The sequence below is a fragment of the Somniosus microcephalus genome, chromosome 2 (assembly GCF_052327205.1).
Source record: "Somniosus microcephalus isolate GS21.2 chromosome 2, FLI_Smic_1.0, whole genome shotgun sequence".
Classification (NCBI taxonomy): Eukaryota; Metazoa; Chordata; class Chondrichthyes; order Squaliformes; family Somniosidae; genus Somniosus; species Somniosus microcephalus.
This window is the reverse complement of record NC_140988.1, coordinates 87942912-87966322: the sequence shown is the minus strand read 5'-3', so window position 1 is coordinate 87966322 and position 23411 is coordinate 87942912. Positions and strand designations below refer to the sequence as shown.

Genomic DNA, 23411 nt, shown 5'->3' with positions numbered 1-23411 from the left:
CAATCTCTGCTTCTCTAGTCTCTCCACATGACTGAAGTCCCTCATTGCTGGTACCATTCTAGTAAATCTCCTCTGCACGCTCTCTAGACCTTGACATTCGTCCTAAAGTGTGGTGCCCAGAATTGGGCACAATTACACAAGCTGAGGGCTAACTCGTGATTTGTAAAGATTTAGCATAACTTCCTTTTGTACTCTATCCCACTATTTATAAAGCCAAGGATTCTGTATGCTTTTTTAACAGCCTAATCAACTTGTCCTGCCACCTTCAAAGATTTGCGCATGTGAACTCCCAGGTGTCTCTGTCCTGCACCCTCTTTAAAATTGTACTATTTAGTTTGTATTGCCTCTCTTCATTCCACACTTCTCTGCATTAAATTTCATCTGCCATCTATCTGCTGCCATACTGCTCATTACATTTCCAAGTTTTGTGTCATCTGCAAATATATATAACAAAAAGAGCAGTGGTCCCAACCCCGCCCCTGGAGGGCACCACTGTATACTTCCCTCCAGTCTGATGAACAACCTTTCACCACTACTGTCTGTTTTCTGCCTTTTCGCCTATTTCGTATCCAAGCTGCCACTGTCCCATTAATTCCATGGGTGTCAGTTTTGCTAACAAGTCTATTATGTGGCACTTCATCAAATGCCTTTTGAGAGTCCATATACACAGTGTTAAGTGCACTACCATCATGAACTCTCGCCGTTATTTATCACAGAACTCAATTTAGTTGTCATTTATTAACCCATGTTCTTCCAAGTGATAATTTTGTCCTAGATTATAGTCTCTAGAAGTTTTCCCACCACTGACCTTAGGCTTACTTGCCTGTAGTTTATCCCGCTCTCCTTTTTTGAACAGGAGCTTAACACTTGCAATGCTCCAATCCTCTGGAACCACTCCTATATCCAAGGAAGACTGAAAGATTGTGTCCAGAGCCTCTGCTATACTTGCATAAATAGCCTCCACCCACGCCGAGAAAAAGGGTTATAAAAAGGTTCAACATGGTCTAAATTGTTAACTGTTCCATCCTGCTGAATATGATCATGTTTTTGGATTTTTGTTATTTTCTTCACAGATAGGCTTTTGTAATTACATTATACTTGAGTGTTGTATTTTAAAACAAAATGAATTTGCACAGCTTTTTTTAAAAAAAAGGATGCTGGCATTGAACATATGTCTTTAAGCCAGACAGGCCTGTTTGTGGAATATCGCAGTTGATGCAGTGAAGGTCAATTATCCATCCTAGGCTTATTAGCAAGTATGAGCAACATTCAGCAGAACATGTTCGCTTAAAAACCCACACCCCAAGGGGGAAGGAGAAGTAGCTTTTTTTTATTGAAAGGCCTACTGGCAAAGTGACCAGCATTGCTGTACCTGAGAGAGTACGACTGACCTGAAACTTGTAACACTGAGTCTTTGACTTAAGTAGACACTGCAAATGTACATTATGGTATCTTGAACTGTACAGTCTTCAGTTCTTTTAGAAAGAGGCAGCTTGAAGATAGATTGCTTATACAGTAATGGAACTTTTTTATTGTGGTAGGAAATCCAACTTTATATCTTTTAATAGCCTGACTTATTTATTCTGCAAAGTGTGAAATTCTTTTTCTTTTATAATGCCAAACGAGCTGAATTATCTGTGTTTTTCCCCATTGATTAGCATTCTGTTTGCCACTAAACAAGTGTGTACTGTATTCATTATGCCTATTCCAGTTTGCATTCTATTTTATAACAAAGCCAAATAGCACAGGAAAGTCCACCTAATGGAGTATTTGCTATGATGTATGTGTATGTATGTGTCTTTTTGCAGTGCGATCATTAATTTGCATTTTGCTTCACAGTGATTCAGATTCTACATCATCTTCGTCTTCCGCGCTGTCGGTGGTTGTAATGTCAGAAGGTGAAGATGATGACCAGGAACCAGAAGAAAAGAGAAAACCCCAACCAGTAAAAACAAAAGATGAACTGTCATTGGATGTAGGTATCGGTTTCATGTTTTTTGACAAGGTCCCACATGGCAGGTTGGTCAAAAACGTAAAAGCCCATGGAAGCCAAGGGAAAGTGGCAGGAAGCAAAGGGTAATGGTCGATGGGTATTTTTGTGACTAGAAGGCTGTTTCCAGTGGGGATCCACAGGGCTTAGTAATAGGTCCCTTGCTTTTGTGCTATAAATCAATGATTTAAACTTCAGTGTTGGCGGGCATGATTAAGAAGTTTGCAGATGATACAAAAATTGGCCATGTGGTTGATAATGAAGAAGAAAGCCGTAGACGGCAGGAAGATATCACTGGACTGGTCAGGTGGGCAGAAAAGTGGCAAATGGAATTCAATCTGGAGAAGTGTGAGGTAATGCATTTGGGGCGGGCTAACCAGGCAAGGGAATACACAATAAATGGTAGGATACTGAGAAATGTAGGGGAACAGAGGGACCTTGGAATGCATGTCCACAGATCCCTGAAGGTAGCAGGACAGGTAGATAAGGTGGTTAAGAAGGCATACGGGATACCTTCCTTTATTAGCTGAGCAGAGAGGTTATGATTGAACTGTATAAAACACTAGTTAGGCCACAGCTAGAGTACTGCGTGCAGTTCTGATCACCACTTTACAGGAAAGATATGATTGCACTAGAGAAGGTACAGAGGAGATTTACGAGGATGTTGCCAGGACTGGAGAATTTTAGCTATGAGGAAAGATTGGATAGGCTGGGGTTGTTTTCTTTATAACAGAGGAAGCTGAGAGGAGACTTAATTGAGGTGTATTAAATTATGAGGGGCCTGGATAGGAAGGACCTATTTCCCTTAGCAGAGAGGTCAATAACCAGGGGGCATAGATTTAAAATAATTGGTAGGATTAAAGGGGAATTGAGAACTTTTTTCACCCAGATGGTGGTGGGGGTCTGGAACTCACTGCCTGAAAGGGTGGTAGAGGCTGAAACCCTCATCACATTTTAAAAAGTACTTGAATATGCACTTGAAGTGCCGTAAGGCTGCGGACCAAGAGCTGGAAAGTGGGATTAGGTTGGATAGCTCTTTTTCGACCGGCGCAGACACGATGGGCTGAATGGCCTCCTCCTGTGCTTTAAATGTCTATGATTCTATTTTATGATCTTTCTATCAAGAACACATAGAAAAAAATGGTGATTTCAAATTGTTCCCTTATATTTTGCTGGCTTAGATCTTAAAGGATTTGAGGCAGTGGGAGTTGGGAGTGTTGGAATAATTGATTAATTTGAGCTTTACCCTATGTACGATGAGCTATTTTTGGCTCATGTTCTTGGGTAACACTCTTTTTATCTTATAAAGTGCTGCCCATATGTCAAACTTACACCCTCTTACTGCCATTGAGTATCATGTTAGTGTTCCAGTACTAAAGGTATAAATTGTTTGTCACTAAGTTCTCATTGTTGCCTGTTTGTTTGGGAAGGTAGGCTGTAACAAATGTCACTGTACAAAGTAACTCTGTGTTGACACCTATCTTAACTTTTTTTCTCTGCAAAAGAACCTTTCCTCCTATGAACATTCCACCTGAGATTAGGGGTGCACAATCCTGATCCTTCTATCCCAAAGCTGAGTAAATTAAGGCACTAAATTAAGGCACCAGTGGTTCGTATGCTGTAGTTAACTTGCATTATTTGTGACCACCACTGCTGGATTTGAGATTTGGAATCAAGTGGTCCTTTTAGATTCCCATGTAGTAATTTGTTGGGGTCCAAAATATGATTGAAGGGAGGTGGGGAGGGGGGGGGCTCAAAGTGGACAGAAATTTAGTGGCAATTGTACTTTGACTTTTGATGTGTTTGACAAACTTTGTAAATATGATTTAGAAATGTTCCAGTAAGATTGTGATGCAACATCAGTGGTGCGTGTGCTAGTTGTTGTTTTTCTATTGTAAAGCTGTCCTCCATTGCACATCTATGATTCTTCTTTGGTCGGATTAGAAAGTTAACCATTCATTGAAAGTTTTAACTTATGGCATAATGTAACACAGGTGAGAGCTTATCATTAATACATTTATTGATGTAATATTTCCTTTTATATCATTTTTATGACGAGCTTAATTGCGTGTCTTTAGCCCCAACATTCTATAAATAAGGGAGGTACTTTACTTTGAGATCTTTATTCTGATGATCGTACATTCTCAATGGGTGCAAAGTTTTAAAATCCTTTGTACAAACAAGTTGACAGAGAGATCTAGGCGGAAGTACCTTTAACAAAGTATTATCTTCCCACATAGACGGCTTTAGAAGAAAAAAGTTGAGAACAAACATCTGCATTGTAGGAGATATTTAAAATGTGTATTTATTTCCCTATGTTCAGAGAGATATTGGGAAGCTTTAAAACCAGATGGGTAAACAGCAATAGGTGGTCTCTGCTGAAACAGAAAGGTGCTGATGTCAGCTGAGTGGCCCACAAATGATTCTGCATCTGTGAAATGATGAATCTTTGAGGAAGAAGTCAATAAATATAATAGATTGCTGGTAGTTGCATGCAAATGACTGTCTCTGCATTCATCAGTTTTTTTTGAACGGATTTAGTTCATGCACTGTAACACTTAAATACTTAAATATTGAGTAATAAAGTTACTAAAATGCTAGTAGTTTTGTTACTGCAATATTACTCCTAAGCTAGAAAATTAAACACCTAAAGACAATTCTTTAAAAATAAGCTTAATTTCACTTTAACTTTGCTTGTACTAACATCGCTTTTCATGTCCCATTCGCTACTTCTTGTTTTCTCTGACCTATTTTTTTTACTTCAACTTTAATTTTACTTTTTTTCCTTATGCAGGTGTAAACTCATTCAGCGATTCTAACCCCTTTTTTAACTTGGTAGAAGAGTGAGATAATAAATTGCAAATAGAGGAATTTGGTAATGATAGCAAGTATGTGAGAGCCAAACAGAGATAGTTAGCGCATTTTTTTGGTTCATCAGTGAAATCAACTAGCCGTTGTTTTGAAGCAGTGATATATTAGTGTCTTATAGACTGGAAAATGTGTGTGTGCGTGCGCGAGAGAGATTCTCTTTTTTTAACCATTTATTTAGAAGGTAACATTAGTACTTAGGAACATTATTAGTCCAAAGATGTGCAGGTTAGGTTGATTGGCTATGATAAATTGACCCTTAGTGTTAGGGGGGATTAAATACGTGGGGTTACAGGGATAGGGTGGGATATGTAGGGGTTACGGGGATCGGGTGGGATATGTCGGTGCAGACTCGATGGGCCGAAATGGCCTCTATCTGTACTGTGAGGTTTCTGTGATTTCTGTGATTATTACATAGGAATAGGAGTAGGGCATTTAGACCCTTGAGCCGGTTCTGCCATTCAATTCGATCATGGCTGATCTGTACTGCAACTCCATTTATCTGCTTTTGTTCCCTGGATACCCTTACCCAGCAAAAATCCATCGACCTCAGTCTTGAAAATGTCAATTGACCAAGCATCCATGGGTATTTGGGGAGAGTGTTCCAGATTTCCACTACCTTTGTGGGGGGGAAAAATGCTTGCTGATTTCACTCCTAATTGTCCTAGCTCCAATTTTATGATTATGCCCCGTTAATCTGGATTCCCCATTAGAGGAAATAGTTTCCCTGTATCTACCCTATTAAATCGCATTATCATTTTAAACAGCTTGGTTAGATCACCCTCAACCTTCTAAACTCAAGGGAATACAAACCAAATTTATGCAACCTGTCCTCATAATTTAACTCTTTACGGCCCTGTATCTTTCTGGTGAATCTGCGCTGCAGTCCCTTCAAGGTCAGTATACTTTTCCTGAGGTGCGGTGCCCAGAACTGAATGCAAAACTCCAGGTGGGATCTGACTGACTCCAGCCTCCTTGAGAAAGTAATTTAAGGTAAATGTGTCAGCTTAAACAAATGGTGGGTGGGGGAGTGCTCAATTGGACTTTTTGTCTGTTTGACAGGTGCAAAACGTGCAAAAAAAAAAAGTCCAATTTTGCGGGCTATGTCCCACATCCTAAGGCCATCTGTAATGTGTCTGTGCCATATTGGCTCGGGCGATTATTCAGGCATCCCTGCTGGCACAGATTTAAGCCTTGCATATGCTCATGTTGGGATAACACCTGCTTAAGCACCTCTCTCCAAAATTGGTCAGAAACTGAGCAGAGCTCGTTCAGTTTTTCCAGTTCGTTCTACGGCATAGTTAACTGTCCTTTAAAGGGAATACTGGAGGCCACCAATATATATATATATATTTTTTCTTAACTTACCTTAATGAGGAGCAGGAGTGCTTCTTCTGGCTGCACAGCACTACTGCGGGTCGCTGCCAGCTCGTGTTCGCCGCTCCCATTCATCTCAACCCCTCCAAGGACCTACCTGAGGGGTGCTGCTGGTGTCTCAGCTGGCCCAAATGGATCCGGAGGGAAAGGGTGAGCTGCCTCAAGATGTCTGATTGGCACGCTCACAGCTCGATGCCCAAGGCCCAATGCCCAATTTCAAATGAGCCTTGGGCTTTGGGCCTCCGGCTTCTGATGCATGCTGCAAGTGTGCCAGCCGTTTGCAACCTGAAAACTGGACTGAGCGAATTTCTCCCCCATTCTCTCTTTCAGCAATGGCACGTGCAGGCCCTACACTGTGCACACAATGGCTCAGAAATTCGGGTCGGAGGCTTCCCGCGGGTGCAAGCCTCTGACCTGCACTTACCTAGCGCGCCGGCCGTTGTGCTGTGGGCCCGCATGGGATTCCGATCCTGGGCCTGCTCCAACTGCCAGCGCGTAGTGCTTGCGCATCCCAGGGGCGCAGTTAACTCGAAGCGTCCCCTGGGATCACGTGGGCCATGGAGAGCCAATGGTAGCAGGGAATCTGAATTCATAGATTTGACAGGAAGACCTGTCAAATCTATGAATACAATTCAGCCCCAAAACATAACTAAAACTTCAAATAAATTAAAAAAAAATCACATTTTTAAAATAACTATAAATTACATATAATAACTTTTAAACAATTTAAATTTTTGAAAAGATTAATTACAGTTTCTAACGGGGCTAAAAATAAACTTGCCTTTCTTTAAAGTATTTAAAAATAATAAACCTGTGGAAAAAATGTTTTAATTTTACTTAATTCATCACTTGTTAAAAGCAGGCCTTGCGACTGCTTTTTAAAAGCTTATCTGCTGGAGACTTACCCTCCCGGAGAAACCTGTATATAATAAAAAAAAAAAAAAAAAAACCCAAAAAACCCCCGGAAGTTCCATGCGCACGTGCTGCCTCTCCGGTGCACGCATTCGACCTGTGAACCCCTTCCTTTAAGGGAACGGACGTTCCGGTTTCCTGCGCATGCACAGTGCATGCACAAAACCGGCACTTTCGTTGGGCCTATGCGTGAGCACCCAGCGCGTACTCACCCGTGGGGACCCGAAGTTCTGGCCCAATATATACTATATTTAACACACAATAATTAAGTGTTTTTATGGGTTTTATCAAAGAATTAAAAATATCAAGAAAGAGCAGAGATTTTATTTTGCTTTAAACTATTAGTTTGCGCTCATTAATTTAAATACATTAACCTGCGCCATATTTTTCAGCCTGAGTGGTTAGTGATAAAACTGGTATTAGTCCTGGAAATTTGCAACTGCCATAGCCTTAACTGAGGGGCGGTGCTATGATCAATTGTGCAGTTTCAGTGAGGGTTTTGGCGGAGCGGCACAAAAGCTCCAAGAAGGTATGGTTAGCTGTAAATAATGACATAACTCACTTTTGTCATAATTTCCTGAGACTTTTATGATTCAAAATAAACCCAATTCCATTGATGCACCATTTCAATTGTGCAAGCCTGCATGAAATTCTAGGCTAGTCTTTAAGTTAATTAACATGCTTGGGAGGAACCGGTGATTTTGGACCTATAATTCCTAAAGCTCTTCACCACTGGAGTTGTCCTCGCATCATGTCATAGAAACATAGAAGGTAGGAGCAGGAGTAGGCCATTCGGCCCCTCGAGCCTGCTCCGCTATTCAATGAGATCATGGCAGATCATCCAAATTCAGTACCCTGTCCCTGCCTTCTCTCCATATCCCTTGATCCCTTTAGCCTTAAGAAATATATCTAACTCCTTCTTGAATATATTTAATGAATTGGCCTCTACTGCCTTCTGTGGTAGAGAATTCCACAGGTTCACCACTCTCTGGATGAAGAAATTCCTCCTAATCTCTGTACAAAGTGGCTTACCCCTTATCCTTAGACTGTGACTCCTGGTTCTGGACTCCCCGGCCATCGGGAACATCCTTCCTGCATCTAGTCTGTCTAGTCCTGTTAGAATTTTAAAAGTTTCAATGAGATCCCCTCTCATTCTTCTAAACTCCAGCGGGTATAAGCCCAATCGACCCAATCTCTCCTCATACGTCATTCCTGCCATCCCAGGTATCAGCCTGGTGAATCTTCTCTGCACTCCCTCCATGGCAAGAACATCCTTCCTCAGATAAGGCGACCAAAACTGCACACAATACTCAAGGTGTGGTCTCACCAAGGCCCTGTACAACTGCAGCAAGACATCCTTGTTCCTGTACTCGAACCCTCTCGCTACGAAGGCCAACATACCATTTGGCTTCTTAACCGCCTGCTGCACCTGCATGCTTACCTTCAGCGACTGGTGCACAAGGCCATCCAGGTCTCATTGCACTTCCCATTCTCCCAATCTATTGCCATTCAGATAATCTGCCTTCCTGTTTTTTGACACCAAAGTGGATAACCTCGTGTTTATCCACATTATATTGCTTCTGCCCAATCACCCAACCTGTCCAAATCATCCTGGAGTTTCTCGGCATCCTCCTCACAGCACACACGCCCACCCAGCTTTGTGTCATCTGCAAACTTGGCGATATTACATCTAATTCCCTCGTCTAGATCATTAATATATATTGTAGGAATCGACAGATCCCTAACTGAAGTACTGAGGTCGAGTCAGTCCGATAATTAAACAAAGTTTAATGTAAACTAGAGAACAAACAATGGCATGCAGGAAAAACAATCAACCGGTCTTTTCTTAATGCTGGCTTCACGAGGTCTAAACTGGGAACCTCCCAGTCTGACGTCATGAAGTCATCACGTTTCCCGCCGTTCGGGATGTCACGTGACCAACGTGATGACGTCATCGCGCCGGTTCTGGGACCTACCCAGAACTGGCTATTTACATACAGTAAACAAACCTAGGTGCTGTAGCACTCGGTTAAAGGCAGTTATACAGGAGTCCCTTGGTGGCTTTGCCACATGCGCCCCCCCCCCCCCCCCCCCCAGAAGTGTCTTTAACCTCAAAAGTCAATCGCAGAGGAGGTTGGACGAGCCTGTTCGAACGACTCCGATATTCCCGGAATCTCCAACCACCATCGTAGTTGCGAAACCGACCTCGGGGTTGTCCTTCCGCTCACGCAGTCGGTGCTGTTGCTTTCTCGTTGCATTAGGCACGAAACTACAGGGAGGATGGCAGCATCTGGCTTTTGGGCCGAAACGGGCGTGATAGTAACAGAGACCGGATGGTGGAGGCGCCAAGGCAGGGTTCTTCGGGGCGCGACGCTTCGAGGTGACGCAGTACTGCTGCATCACCGTATAAATGGTGTCGGCTTCGGCCGCGAGCGCTACACCGTCCGTAGCCTCCGACCTGGCGAGGGCTGTTTGCACCTGCTCGGGGAGCTGGCTCAGGAACAGTTGCCGAAACAGAAAACACTGCGGCTGAGAACCGAGGAGCGTGAGCATCTGGCTCATCAGCTCAGATGGACTGGCGTCGCCTAACCCGGGCAGTGTGAGTTAACGCCGCGCGCGCTCCGCTTTCGTGAGGCCGAAAACCTGCATTAATCGCGCCTTAAGCGTATCATACTTGTTATCTACAGGCGGGGTCTCCAGCAGACTGATGATCCTCGAAGCCGTTGAGCTGTCCAGTGTGGAGACCATGTAAAGATAACGGGTCTAATCCAGCACGATGTTCCGCAGCTGGAACTGAGCCTCCGCTTGGACGAACCAGGAGGCCGCCTGTTGTTCCCAAAATTGAGGGAGTTTCAAGGTCGCTGCGTTAACATCCATCGTTTTGTTCTGCGCGTCCTCCGCGAATATCGTCCGCGAAGCTTCGGGGTCACCAATGTAGGAATCGACAGATCCCTAACTGAAGTACAGTACTGAGGTCGAGTCAGTCCGATAATTAAACAAAGTTTAATGTAAACTAGAGAACAAACAATGGCATGCAGGAGAAACAATCAACCGGTCTTTTCTTAATGCTGGCTTCACGAGGTCTAAACTGGGAACCTCCCAGTCTGACGTCATCACGTTTCCCGCCGTTCGGGACGTCACGTGACCAACGTGATGACGTCATCGCGCCAATTCTGGGACCTACCCAGAACTGGCTATTTACATACAGTAAACAAACCTAGGTGCTGTAGCAGTCTGTTAAAGGCAGTTATACAGGAGTCCCTTGGTGGCTTTGCCACAATATTGTGAATAGCTGGGGTCCTAGCACCGATCCCTGCATTACCCCACTCGTCACTGCCTGCCACTCGGAAAAAGACCCGTTTATTCCAACTCTGCTTTCTGTCTGCCAACCAGTTCTCTATCCAAGTCAATACCTTGCCCCCAATCCCATGTGCCTTAACTTTACATGGTAATCTCTTATGCGGGACCTTATCTCAAGCCTTCTGAAAGTCCAAATACACCACATCCACTGGTTCTCCCTTATCTATTTTACCAGTTACATCCTCAAAAAATTCCAGTAGATTAGTCAAGCACGATTTACCTTTTTGTAAATCCATGTTGACTTTGTCCGATCCTGTCACTGCTTTCCAAGTGCTCTGCTATTACATCTTTTATAATGGACTCTAGCATTTTCCCCACTACCGATGTTGGGCTTACTGGTCTATAATTCCCCGTTTTCTCTCTCCCACCTTTTTTGAATAGTTGGGTAACATTAGCTACCTTCCAATCCATGGGTACTGTTCCAGTGTCTATCGAATTTTGGAAGATGACCAGCAATGCATCTACTATTTCTAGGGCCACTTCCTTAAGTACCCTGGGGATTTATCGGCTTTCAATCCCATCACTTTCCCTAACACCATTTCCCTACAAATACTGATTTCTGTCAGGGTCTGTTGCAGACTAATTGATAGCGATTGATTGCTATAATTGTCAACAACTCCATTAACATTGCATCATGCGACTACCAGACTTTAATTTGGTCAATTTTGCTTAAAAACTAGAATTTGCCTTCTATTTAAAAAAAATGATCGGATGGCTATTTTGCCCCTCACTTATTTCAGTCCGCACAAGCACAGAGTGTGCAGTGTGATATACCTATCAATTCATCCAATGAAAAGCGACGAGTTAAGAAAGTAACTATAGGTTTTTATTGGCTAAATAACAGAGCCCACCCTCGTGGGTGATCGGATCCAACAAGGAGGAATGCCAGCCAGTCGACCACCTTTATACCTGGGCAGGTAGGTGGAGCCATGGGCGGAGTCAGCAGTGGTCAGCCCAGGTATAACAGCGTGACAAGAGGCGACCTCGTATAGTGATACAACAGTGTGAACAGTGATAACCATAGAGTAACGATATAACAGTGATAACTATAGTGTAACGATAGTGAACGATAAAAGTGGTTTACCACATTCACCCCTTGTTTAGATTTGAGTCCGGCGGGGTGAAGTGTACTACCAGTTCTGGTATGTCAGTCTGTCCGGAGGCCTCGTAAGCCTTTCTGATCGTCGCAGCGGCGGTGTTGCATTATCCGGTGTTAATGCTGGTGTCTGCGTGGTCGGCGAAGGCTCGTGGGGTTCCGGCATGCCGTCTACCTGGGCTAGAATTGGGGGGGTGGTGGGGGGGGGTAAAGGTGGTGTCTCCGGAATGCCCGAGGGTGCGAGGTCTCGTAAGGAGACTGTGTCCTCCCGCCTGTCTGGGTATGCCACATAGGCGTACTGGGGGTTGGCGTGCAGGAGGTTCACCCTCTCGACCAGGGGGTCCGTTTTATGGGCCCTCATGTGCTTTCGCAGCAAGACGGGCCCCGGAGAGGTCAGCCAGGTTGGTAGCGTGGTTCCTGTAGTCGACTTCCTGGGGAAAACAAACATTCGTTCATGGGGGGTGGCGTTAATGGCAGTGCAAAGTAGTGACCGGATGGAATGCAGCGCTGCCGGGAGGACTTCCTGCCAGCGGGAGGTTGGGAGGCCCTTAGACTTTAAGGCTAAGAGGACGGCCTTCCATACAGTCGCGTTCTCTCTTTCCACCTGGCCGTTCCCTCGGGGTTGTAGCTGGTGGTCCTGCTTGCAGCGATACCTCTCGCTAGTAGGAACTGACTGAGTTCCTCGCTCATGAAGGAGGAGCCCCGGTCGCTATGTATATAGTTTGGGAACCCGAACAAGGCGAAGAGGTCGTTCAGGCATTTAATGACCGTGGTACTGGTCATGTCTGGGCAGGGGAAGGCAAAGGGGAAACGGGAGTACTCATCAACAATGTTGAGGAAGTACACATTACGGTCAGAGGACGGGAGGGGCCCCTTAAAATCGATGCTCAAGCGCTCGAAGGGGCGGGTGGCCTTGATCAGGCTTGCTCTGTCCGGCCTAAAGAAATGCGGTTTGCACTCGGCACAGGTCTGGCAGTTCCTGGTCATGGTCCTGACCTCCTCGATGGAGTAGGGCAGGTTGCGGGCCTTAATGAAGTGGTAAAGTCTGGTGACCCCGGGGTGGCAGAGGTCGTTGTGGAGGGTCTGAAGTCTATCAATTTGCGCGTTGGCGCATGTAATTCATGAAAGAGCATCAGGGGGTTCGTTCAGCTTACCTGGCCGGTACAAGATATCATAATCGTAGGTGGAGAGCTCGATTCTCCACCTCAAAATCTTGTCGTTCTTGATTTTGCCCCTCAGCTTGTTATTAAACATAAAAGCGACCGAACGCTGGTCGGTGAGGAGGGTAAATCGTTTGCCTGCCAGGTAATGCCTCCAGCGTCGTACAGCCTCCACGATCGCCTGGGCCTCCTTCTCGACCGACGAGTGTCGGATCTCAGGGCCCTGTAGGGTCCTTGAGAAGAAGGCCACCGGTCTCCCCTCCTGGTTAAGGGTAGCGGCTAGGGTGAAGTCTGATGCATCGCTCTCCACTTGGAAAGGGATGGACTCATCCACCGCGTGCATAGTGGCCTTAGCAATGTCTCCCTTAATGAGGGAGAAGGCTGCGCACGCTTCCTCCGTAAGGGGGAAGGATGTGGACTTCATGAGGGGTCTGGCTTTGTCCGCATAATTGGGCACCCATTGGGCATAGTAGGCGAAGAGCCCCAGGGTTCTCTTCAGCGCCTTTGGACAGTGGGGGAGGGGTAACTCCATGAGGGGGCGCATTCTTTCGGGATCGGGGCCGATGACTCCGTTCTCTACTACGCAGCCGAGGATGGCAAGGCGCGAGGTGTTAAACACACATTTCTCCTTATTGTAGGTGAGGTTCAGCCGTTGGGCCGTACGGAGGAATCTTTCCAGATTAACATCATGGTCCTGCCGGTCGCGGCCGCAGATGGTGACGTTATCTAGATAGGGGAACGTGGCGTGCAGCCCGTTCTGGTCAACCATCCGGTCCATCTCCCTTTGGAAGACCGAAACCCCGTTGGTGACGCCGAAGGGAACCCTAAGGAAGTGGTAGAGGCGGCCATTCGCCTCGAAGGCGGTATACTGGTGGTCCTCGGGGCAGATAGGGAGTTGGTGGTAGGCCGACTTAAGGTCGATGGTAGAGAATACTCGGTATTGTGCAATCTGATTGACCATATCAGATATGCGGGGAAGGGGGTATGCGTCCAGCTGGGTGTACCGGTTTATGGTTTGGCTGTAGTCGATGACCAGGCGGTTTTTATTGCCGGTCTTAACGACTACGACCTGGGCACGCCAGGGGCTGGTGCTCCCCTCGATGATGCCCTCCTTCAGGAGACGCTGCACCTCAAAGCTAATGAAAGCTCTGTCCCCGGCGCTGTACCGCCTGCTCTTGGTAGCGACGGGTTTGCAGTCGGGGGTGAGGTTAGCGAACAGGGAAGGTGGCGGGACCTTGAGGGTGGATAGGCCGCAGGTGTTACGCGGTAGGCGGTTTAAAAGCTGCTGGTTGTCGACTGTGAGTGGGGGGAGGGGTCCACCGTATGCTAGAGTGACACTTTGGAGGTGGGATTGGAAGTCCAGCCCTAGTAGGACGGCAGCGCAGAGCTGGGGCAGGACGAGGAGTTTAAAATTTTTATACTCCGTGCCCTTAACCGACAGGGTCACAACACAGTAGCCGCTGATGTCTGTGGCGTGGGACCTCGATGCCGTCGAGATCCGGTTGCGCGTTGGCCGGACAGTGAGAGAGTAGTGGCTCACCGTGTCTGGGTGGATGAAACTCTCCGTGCTTCCGCTGTCGAACAGGCAGGTCGTGGCGCGGCCGTTTACTTTGATGTCCATCATGGACTTGGACAGGTGATGCGGGCGGGCTTGGTCCAGTGTGACGGAGGCTAGTGTATGGCTGAGCGAGCTGCTGTAGTCTGCGGGTGAGGCGGTGGTCGGGTCTGGAGGCAAGGTGGCGGTCGAGTGTGGTGGGTAAAATGGCGGCGCCCACGAGGTTGCCTGGATCAAAGATGGCCACCCCCATAACTCACACGTGGGGATGCTGGCATCTGTGGCCTTGATGGAAGATGGCCGCCCCCACAACTCGCATGAGGCACTGCTGGCCTCTGTTGATCTCCCTCTGCAGGCCTTAGCAAAGTGGCCTTTCTTCAGGCAGCTTGAGCACGTCGCGTTTCTCGCTGGGCAGCGCGCCCTCGGGTGTTTCGCCTGGCCGCAGAAGAAGCAGCCGGCGGCCCGATCGCAGGGCTCCGATGTCGCTGCCGGTACCGGGGGTGGCGGTCCCGATCGGGTCCGGGACGCCGACGCTGAGGTAGGTCCCAGGGGTGGCGCTGCGAGGGGTATTGCGGTCGGGGTCGGTCCCGAGTCCCAGGGTCGCGAATTACAGTACCTGGAGTACGCCTCGAGGTCCCGATGGGCCACTTCTAGGGAGCGAGCGAGGGCTGCAGCTGTGTTCAGGTCGAGGTCCTTTGCTTCAAGCAGTCTTTGCCGTGAGTAGTCGGACCGCAGGCCTTTCACGAAGGCATCGCGGATATTATCTTCAGTATTTTCTGCCGCCGTTACCGCTTTAAAGTCACAGTCCCTGCCGAGTGTTTGTAGCGCCCGTAAAAATTCATCTACAGACTCTCCTGGCTGTTGCGGGCGGGATCTTAGGAGATGTTTGGCATACATGGAATTTACTGGGCTCTGGTACTGTTGTTTCAGCAGGTTGATGGCGGCCTCGTATGTAGTAAGGTCCCGGATGAGTGCGAATACTTTAGGGCTCACTTGGGCGGTCAGAACTCTTAGCTTGGATCTCTGAGGCACGCCGGATTCTCCCAGGTAGGATTCGAAACAGCTCAGCCAGTGTTCGAAGTCGAGGGCTGAGTTTGCTGCCTGTGGGTTTAGATCCAGGTACGGTGGTCGGAGGGCTCGCAGCCAGGCCGGCTGCTGTGGCTGTTGTAGCTGGGCGTCTGGCTGGTCGTTTGGCTGCTCAAGTAATGACATTTTAAAATTTAGCCAATAAAATTGATATACCTATCAATTCATCCAATGAAAAGCGACGAGTTAAGAAAGTAACTATAGGTTTTTATTGGCTAAATAACAGAGCCCACCCTCGTGGGTGATCGGATCCAACAAGGAGGAATGCCAGCCAGTCGACCACCTTTATACCTGGGCAGGTAGGTGGAGCCATGGGCGGAGTCAGCAGTGGTCAGCCCAGGTATAACAGCGTGACAAGAGGCGACCTCGTATAGTGATACAACAGTGTGAACAGTGATAACCATAGAGTAACGATATAACAGTGATAACTATAGTGTAACGATAGTGAACGATAAAAGTGGTTTACCACACAGTGCACATGTTCAGAGCTAGAAAGTTATTACTGTGTGCCCCTCCTTTCAAGATTTCCATTGGAGGGTCTTTGTCTCTGAATATGAATAGGGTGGTTGATCTTGCACCTAGATAGTGTGTGGAATTGCGCAAGGCTGTAGTACTATGAGAAGCATGTTCAAGAAAGAAGTTGGTGTGCTCTGCACCTGTGGGCAGAAGAAGCATTTGGGAGAAGTATGAGAAGTGTAAAGAAAATGATAATGGAGGAAAACTTGCACATAGTGCTTGTACTAGGCTCCATGAACCAGTGTCCACGAACCTATTTGCCATCCGGGATATTGACAAGTTATCTTCTAGCTCCGTACCTACATAACTGGCTGTCGTAAGCGAGTGGAAACACGGAGATGAAAGATCGAGTTCTCTGAAATTGCCTCTGATTTGCTGCTTAATGTCCATCTGATCCATGCCAGTTCCACACACACAATAGCTTTTTGTGAGAAGCTCACACTGTGTGCCAGAGCCAGAACTATGTATATATATCCCTCTCTCTGCCTCTGTATATGTATGTTTGTTTCACTCTGTGTCCATGTGTTTACATCTGTCTCACTCTGCCTTCATATGATTCACCATCTCTGTATGTCTTTCTCTGTTTCACTGTCTGTCTCTCTCACTCTCTATACCTGGCAGTACATGTCACTGTCTGTTAATTCTGGCACATTATTATTTGTGCCCAGTCAGTGTTATTCTGCCTCGATCGAAATGTATCTGACCATGTCTTTGTATGCATTTCACTGTGTGTGAGTATCTCCCAGTATTTCTGTCTCCATTCTTTTTCTGTTGTCTATAACTTTGGTTATCGCTTAGTGTTCTCCCAACATTTCTTGTCTAATTTGTCTGTTTACTACAACAGAAATTGTACCCTTTTTTCCATTTTTATCTACTTCTCCCTTTTTTAAGGCTTTTTTATCTTTTACAAAGCATTTTTGAAGCGATGTACGATTTTATTGTATGTTTGATTTGTATGTTGAGATGCTCGATCATATTTCTGCAAAGGTAAAAACATATTTGCATCTAGTTTTCATGCAGCAACAAAACATGAAATGAGGGGAAAACTTGATTGAATAGATTTTCATGAAACCTGGTGAAGATTTTATATCAAAATTGTGCTGTTTGGAAACCAAGTACAGCAATCACAGTTGTTAATAGCATCATTTAATGAAGGTTATTTTTTTTGCCGCATTTGTTTATTTTTTATATAATATGCAAGTAATAGTTTTGTAGGTTTCATTATTTTTGATTTTATATCTGAGGATAGCTTCAGACTCGCATCAGGCACATCAAGCGAACAGTGGTTTGGCTGTAATTCTTGGAATTTTATCAAAAAGCATTCTGATCAGCTACACATTTCAGACTTGGGTCAGGTCGGGAGGGGAGCAGTGACTAGTGGCACTGAAAAGTGCAAGGGCACAACCTCTTCCTGGCATGGGAATCGGGGTGGTGAGATTTTTTCCCTTTTAATATGCTTGTACATTTTGGTCGAGGCACAGTGTGTATTTATTCCTATGAATTGTAGTCTGGTTGTTTGTGACAATTCCAGGGCCTCGTGATGACTTAATGAAAAATATTTTAGATGCATCCAGGGGTTGATGTAGCCAGGATTCGAGGTTTGAGCCTCGGCAAGTATGTGCAATTTAATTGTTGCAACAAGTAGAAGACAAAATAGATGAGTTAATGGCAGGTTTTGTGTTTTTTTTTAAATTTACATGTTCAATTTTTAGAAGTTTCATTTTACTTATAACGAGCGAGGGGGAAAGATGTGGGAGAAAGGAATTTGAAAAAAAAATCAAATCCGGCTAAAAGTGAGATTTGCGCGGTGGGGAAAAAATGCCTCCAGTCGGTGTTTCAGAGCAGAGTGTGCAAGCTGGGTCTGGGTCTTGAGTTGAGGTCTGGTGTAACTTGGTATGGCAGTGAGAAGGTCACTTCTGACCAGGACTAGCTTAAACTGAGGCTGGGCTGTGGGGGAAAATACCATGAGCCAGTATAGGCGTTGTGGTTTAGGAAGGAGGGTACAGACGGAGGTGCTTTTTTTCTTCACAGTGCCGTTTTCTCCCTGTTGTGAGATCATCTCTGCAAAAAGTATTACCTTGTGTGTGATGTGAGAATTACGCGTGTAATACTGTATCTCAATTTTTGTACATGTATATTAAAAGTAAATTGCGGTTGCTTCATTAATTAACCTCATTGGCAAACTTTAAAAGTCTGGGTGCTTTCTTGACACAAAGGGAGGAAGCAATTGATATAAAGTTGTTGACACATCTGTTATACGAGAAAAGTGTAAACATTTGAGTAGGTTAGCATATTTATTGTTAGTATCAATTTACTCTTAAATTAATAAAATGTTTGCTAGTTATCATTTATTATTTGATCCTTCTAAAATGCCTGCTGTATGACTTGGCATGTAGACCTATTATATTTCGTTTCCTTTTAATTTGTGGACCTAATTTATTTCAGTATTCTCCTTCGTCATCCTCTCTGCAGCCTTTGATGTGATTGACCATGCCATTCTACTCCAAAGTCTCTGCTCTGTTGAGTGGAATTGTCCTCACTTGGTTCCACTCTTGCCTATCAAATTGCAGCCAGAGCATCTCTAGCAATAGCTTCTCTTCCTGCCCCCACATGGTTAACTCTGGAGTCTCCCAAGGATATATCCTTGGGCCCCTCCTGTTCCTCAGCTACATGTAGCTCCTTGGCAAAATCATCGGTAGACTTGTGGTCAGTTTCTATATGTACGTTGGTGACACCTGTAAAGTCTGTGGGTTGTGCAGTTAATAAATACACAGACTTCAGAAGTAACAAACAAACAGGTCTTTACTATTCGAAGGTCCGGGCGAATCTGCCCCAGCAATCATGCCACAACACTTATATACTGGTGTGGTCACTATCGGTATTACAGTATACAGAAGCCAAACAAATAGTGCCACACCTAAAGTAGTTCCCTTAAAGGTGAACGGTTACATTCAATAGTTCCCTTAAAGATAGACTGGTACATACACTACAATCCTCCCTTTTTAGCTTATTACTTAGAGTCTCCGTTAAACATACATATCTTCAACTTCCTATAAACAAATTACAGATATAATCTCGGTGGAGTCAATGTCATATAAAACAAATGACAGATACAATCTCGGTGGGAACAGTTCACAGGTTCAGTCTCTGCGGAAACAGTTCATAGATTCAGTCTCTGATCTTGACTCGTTCCGAACAACATTTCTTTGGTGTAGCCGGTTCACCTGGTTAGCGTGACTCCTCCATAGCCTTTTTCTTGACATAACAGCTTGAACTTTCGTCCTGTTGAACCAGCAGTGCGGACTTTTACAACCAACTGGCTGTCTTGACATTTTCCAGTTTTTCAACTAAGTTAGCTCCTTTCGTAGTGTCCCGCCTGAGATGGTAGAAGTGCTAATATTTTAGACAGTTATTATCTTCTGCTTCTTTTTCTTTTCTGCCTTTTTGAAACTCTCGGAGCTCCTTTCTCGGCTGCCAGCTGTAGCGCCACCAACTCTCTATGTTCCTTAGACCTTAAGTGCTTCCTCCGGATTTCAGCACTTTGGGAGTTTTCATCACAAGCTGGGCAGACCACATCCTCGTAATATTCAGTGTCACTCAACAGGTCATGGTAATATTCGGGTTCGTCCTGAGTTAGGCCAGCGAGAGAGCCTTCTTCTTCCTCCTCACCCGTCTGGATGTTAGCTGACGGTGGTTCCTTCCCTAGACATCTTTCTTGAAAAGACTTCTTCATGCATTCATATTCATCCCGCTCTTCCTGGGTTGTCTGCCATTCCTTCACTACTGACCTCATTTGTGAGTTCAATACCTTCCCTTCCACCGGGGATTGCGGTATCAGGCTATTTAATCCTTCTACTGAAGCAGCTGTTTCAACATTCTTCTGTTCACATTGACGTGATTCAACGAACTCTTCATAGAGTAAACTGTAACACAAAATCTGTGTTGCCACCTCAGTTATTTCCGTAACTTTTGGGAGCTCTGAATTCCTTCCCTTTGCAGATTGAAGCTCGTGTTCCCATTGTGGAGTCTTGTCTCTCAGCATGTGAAGGAGTTGGCTGACCGTTAACTCTTCCACGGGGACTCTGTGGATCAGAGTCTTCACCATTTCATCCACCTTTCCCTCCAATGCTTTCACCTTCCTTTCCTCTTGTACTTTCGTTTCAAGCGCTCGAAGAAGTTGCGCCTTGATGCTCCCAAGCTCATGTTCAGAGCCCATTCTTACAGTCTCTGTGTTTCTTACAGTTTCCTTCCCTTCCACTGAAAGGATTCCCAGTTGACTCTGCTCTTCAAGTCGTTGAACCTCGGTCATTGCCGCCTCATATTTGTCTTGGGTTTCCTTCAATATTTTTATGAGTTCTTGGACATCTTGTCTTTCATGTTCTGCCATGTCTTTCACCTCTAAATTCTCATCTATGGATGGAACTTCTACCGATGAGTCTGTCTTGGCCTTGAGCTCATCAAGAATTTCCTGCAGCCTTTGGACTTCTTGCTCATGTTCAACCTTTAGTTGTTCATATGCTTCTACTGAAACTAGCTTTTCGGAGGTTGCCGAGTTAATCCCCTCCAGAATTGTAGCCTGGGCCTGTTCATACTGTTCTTTCCACTTCTCACACTCTGCTTGTAAGGAGTCGTAGAGAAGAACTGGAATAAAATCCCGGCTTCCTGAAGATTCCTCTTCATTTGCTTCTTTCGCAATTTCCTGTTGGAGTTCAGCCAAGGCTGCTATGCTATCTGCCTCTTGAAGTCTCACTGCCATCAAATCTTCTTTATTCTTGCAGTCTATCTCAGTCATTTTCCGTTTATTTTCATTTAACTGAGTGATAAGCTCCTCTTGCAACATGGCCACATTATTCACATCAGGTAAAGAAGCGTTTCTCTTTTCCATGTCCAAAATTTTTTTCTGCATCTCTTTAAGTGCACACTGCGATTCAGCTTCTCTTAACCTTGCCTGCACTAGCTCCGTCTCCAATTGCAGAACAAAATCCTCAGTGTAGCGTGGTTTGCCTTTATGCTGTATCTTTAGATCATGCAAATATTCTAACTCCTGAACATCATAAGGGAGGTGTGATCAGTAATTGGTCACGATGGCTCTATGGTCGCTCTCTGCTTGAGCCAGCAGGTTCTGTTGTCTTTCCAGACTCTCCCATTCGGTGTCATAGAACTTTTTCATTGTTTTCATCTCTTGTACGAGACGGTAACTTAATTGTTCGAATTGTTGTCGTACTTTGAAATAACGTTGAGTTCGAGCTCGGTGTTCCTCCGTAATGCATATGTCTGTGACTTGAACAGACTCAGAATTCTCTGTCTTTATGCACGCCATCGTTTTTCCAACCTTAGTCAGTGAGTTCATGTTAACCTTGTTTTTCATACGTGGGCTGGACTTATCGTCTTCCGGCTCAGAGTCTGAGCTGCTTGTCTGCACCGAGTCCTCACTCGTCATTGCTTGTAGGTAGTGCCATTCCATGTCTATTTTCTTGATCCACTCCTGTCCTAGAAGTGGTGGTCCTCCCTCATGTAGTACATGCAAGTTCATTCTTGGGTGTTCTTTACCCCTATCTCTCACCTTGACTCTTATTTTTCCCATGGGGTATACTTTATGTCCCGTGTATGTCTGCAATACGAACTTGGTATCTCTTAAGGGTATGTGTGAGAATAGCCGGTGGTAATCCCCTCGATTTATGACTGATACAGCTGATCCAGTGTCCAACTCCATTTTCACTTGGACTCCAGCTATTTTTAGCATGACCCAGATAGTTTGTAGGTCAGCTTCCTTACTCACATGGTGGATACTCAGACTACCCAGCTCCTGGCCGTTTGGATCTGAGTCTGGATTCTGTTCGTCTGAACTCTTCTCAGCCCCCTTGTATACCTCCTTGTACTTTTCTTGTGATGGCTTCCTTTGGTTGTTGGTCTTCTTCCCTGACCAGCATACCTTAGCGATGTGACCCAGTTTGCCACATTTCCTACATTCTTGGTTCTTAAACCAGCATTGATTCTGGTCGTGTGTTGTCTTCCCACAACGATAGCATTTTGTTGTACTCGAGGTAATTTGGTCCACCCCGAGCGCCGCCGCCTTTAGTTGCATTTCCGCCATTCCTTTCGCTGTGGCTTCGTGTGATGCGGCTATAAGGACAGCCCTGTCAAGTGTAAGGTCGTTCTCTTCGAGTAGGCGCTTTTGCGTCCCTTCCTTGGACAATCCGCCTACGAACTTGTCTCGCAGTGCCTCTGTCAGATTCCCTCCGAACTGGCAGTATTTCGCTAGCCTACGCAGTTCGACCAAGTATTCTGCGTTGTTTTCATCTTCCCGTTGCGTTCTTGTATAGAATTTGAATCGTTCCGCCAACATCAACGGTGTGGGGTTCAAGTGGTCCTTCAGAACAACCACAATCTCTTCGAAAGACTGATCCGCCGGTTTAGCTGGTGCTAGTAAATCCTTCAAGAGCCCGTATGTCTTTGCGCCCATCGAGTTTAACAATGTTATCGCCTTGTCGTCTTCCTCTATTTTGTTGGCTTCGCAATAGATCTCTATGCGTTCCACGTACGTGGCCCAGTCTTCTATTTCAGAATTAAAGTCGTTAATATTCCCTCGCTTAGGCATCTTTCTTCCCTTGGGAGCAGCACCAGTATTTCTTTAAGTATTCTTATTTATTTGTTTGTTTCTAAGATGGCGGTTTTCCCGCGAAATCGGCGGTTTCCCGCTCTTTCCTTCTCTCCCCGCCCACTTCAATGGCGGTTTCCCGCTTCTGGCGTCTTCTCCGCCTAATGGCGGCTTCCCGCGTTTCTTCCCGGTGGAAGGTACGCTTCCCCCACAGCGGACAGGTTCAGCCGCTGGCTGGCTACCGCACAGCTCCCCTTACTCGGCTATGTCTTTTCCTCCCGCCCGCACGGCTCTACCGGCGCTGGGTACACCCCGTTAACGGAGGACAGTTCAGCCGCTGGACTGGCTCTCGCGCAGTCTCTCTCTCCGTACCCGGCTCTGTCGCTCTCTCACCCGCACGTTCGGTGCTACCGGCCCTGGGTACCCCGTTGGTGGAGAACAGCTCAGCCGCTGGACTGGCTCCTCGCAGTCTCTCCGCACCCGGCTCTCACCCGCACGGTTCCCGTTCGCCTCCCCAGCCCTCTCGCAGACCGGTGTTTCCCTCCCCGGCTGCGGCTGGGTTTCTCTTCCCGCGCCTACTCGCAGGCTCAGCGCTTCGTGGCTGCGGTCGCTGCCTGGAGTTTTCCCGCCGATCGCGGTCCGGCTGTCACCCGACGCCGTTGGACCCGACTTTTGGCCGGCACAGCTCCCCCTCGACCGAGGTCGAGTGCTCTGCCCTTATCCTCCGGATACTTCTACACCTTCCCATACTCACAGTTTCGTCGGCCGCCTTGTTTCTTGCTGGTCGGCTCACTCCGCACCGTGGCAGAAGGGTAGTCGGTGCCTGTTGCTGATACAGCTTTTGTTGTTAGTCTTCCTGCTTTCTGTTGTTGCAGCCTCGTGTTTTCTTTTGG

General features: G+C 46.1%; 1 protein-coding gene across 5 annotated transcripts in view; it reads left to right on the top strand.

The window, feature by feature from the left end:
- Positions 1-23411, top strand: part of naf1 (nuclear assembly factor 1 homolog (S. cerevisiae)) — a 296506-nt gene that overhangs the window by 61321 nt on the left and 211774 nt on the right. For all 5 annotated transcript variants that reach the window (XM_086010894.1, XM_086010902.1, XM_086010899.1 and 2 more), the window contains one exon: positions 1840-1975. In XM_086010894.1, coding sequence (XP_085867020.1) covers positions 1840-1975 — 136 coding nt within the window. The remainder of the gene's footprint in view (positions 1-1839; positions 1976-23411) is intronic.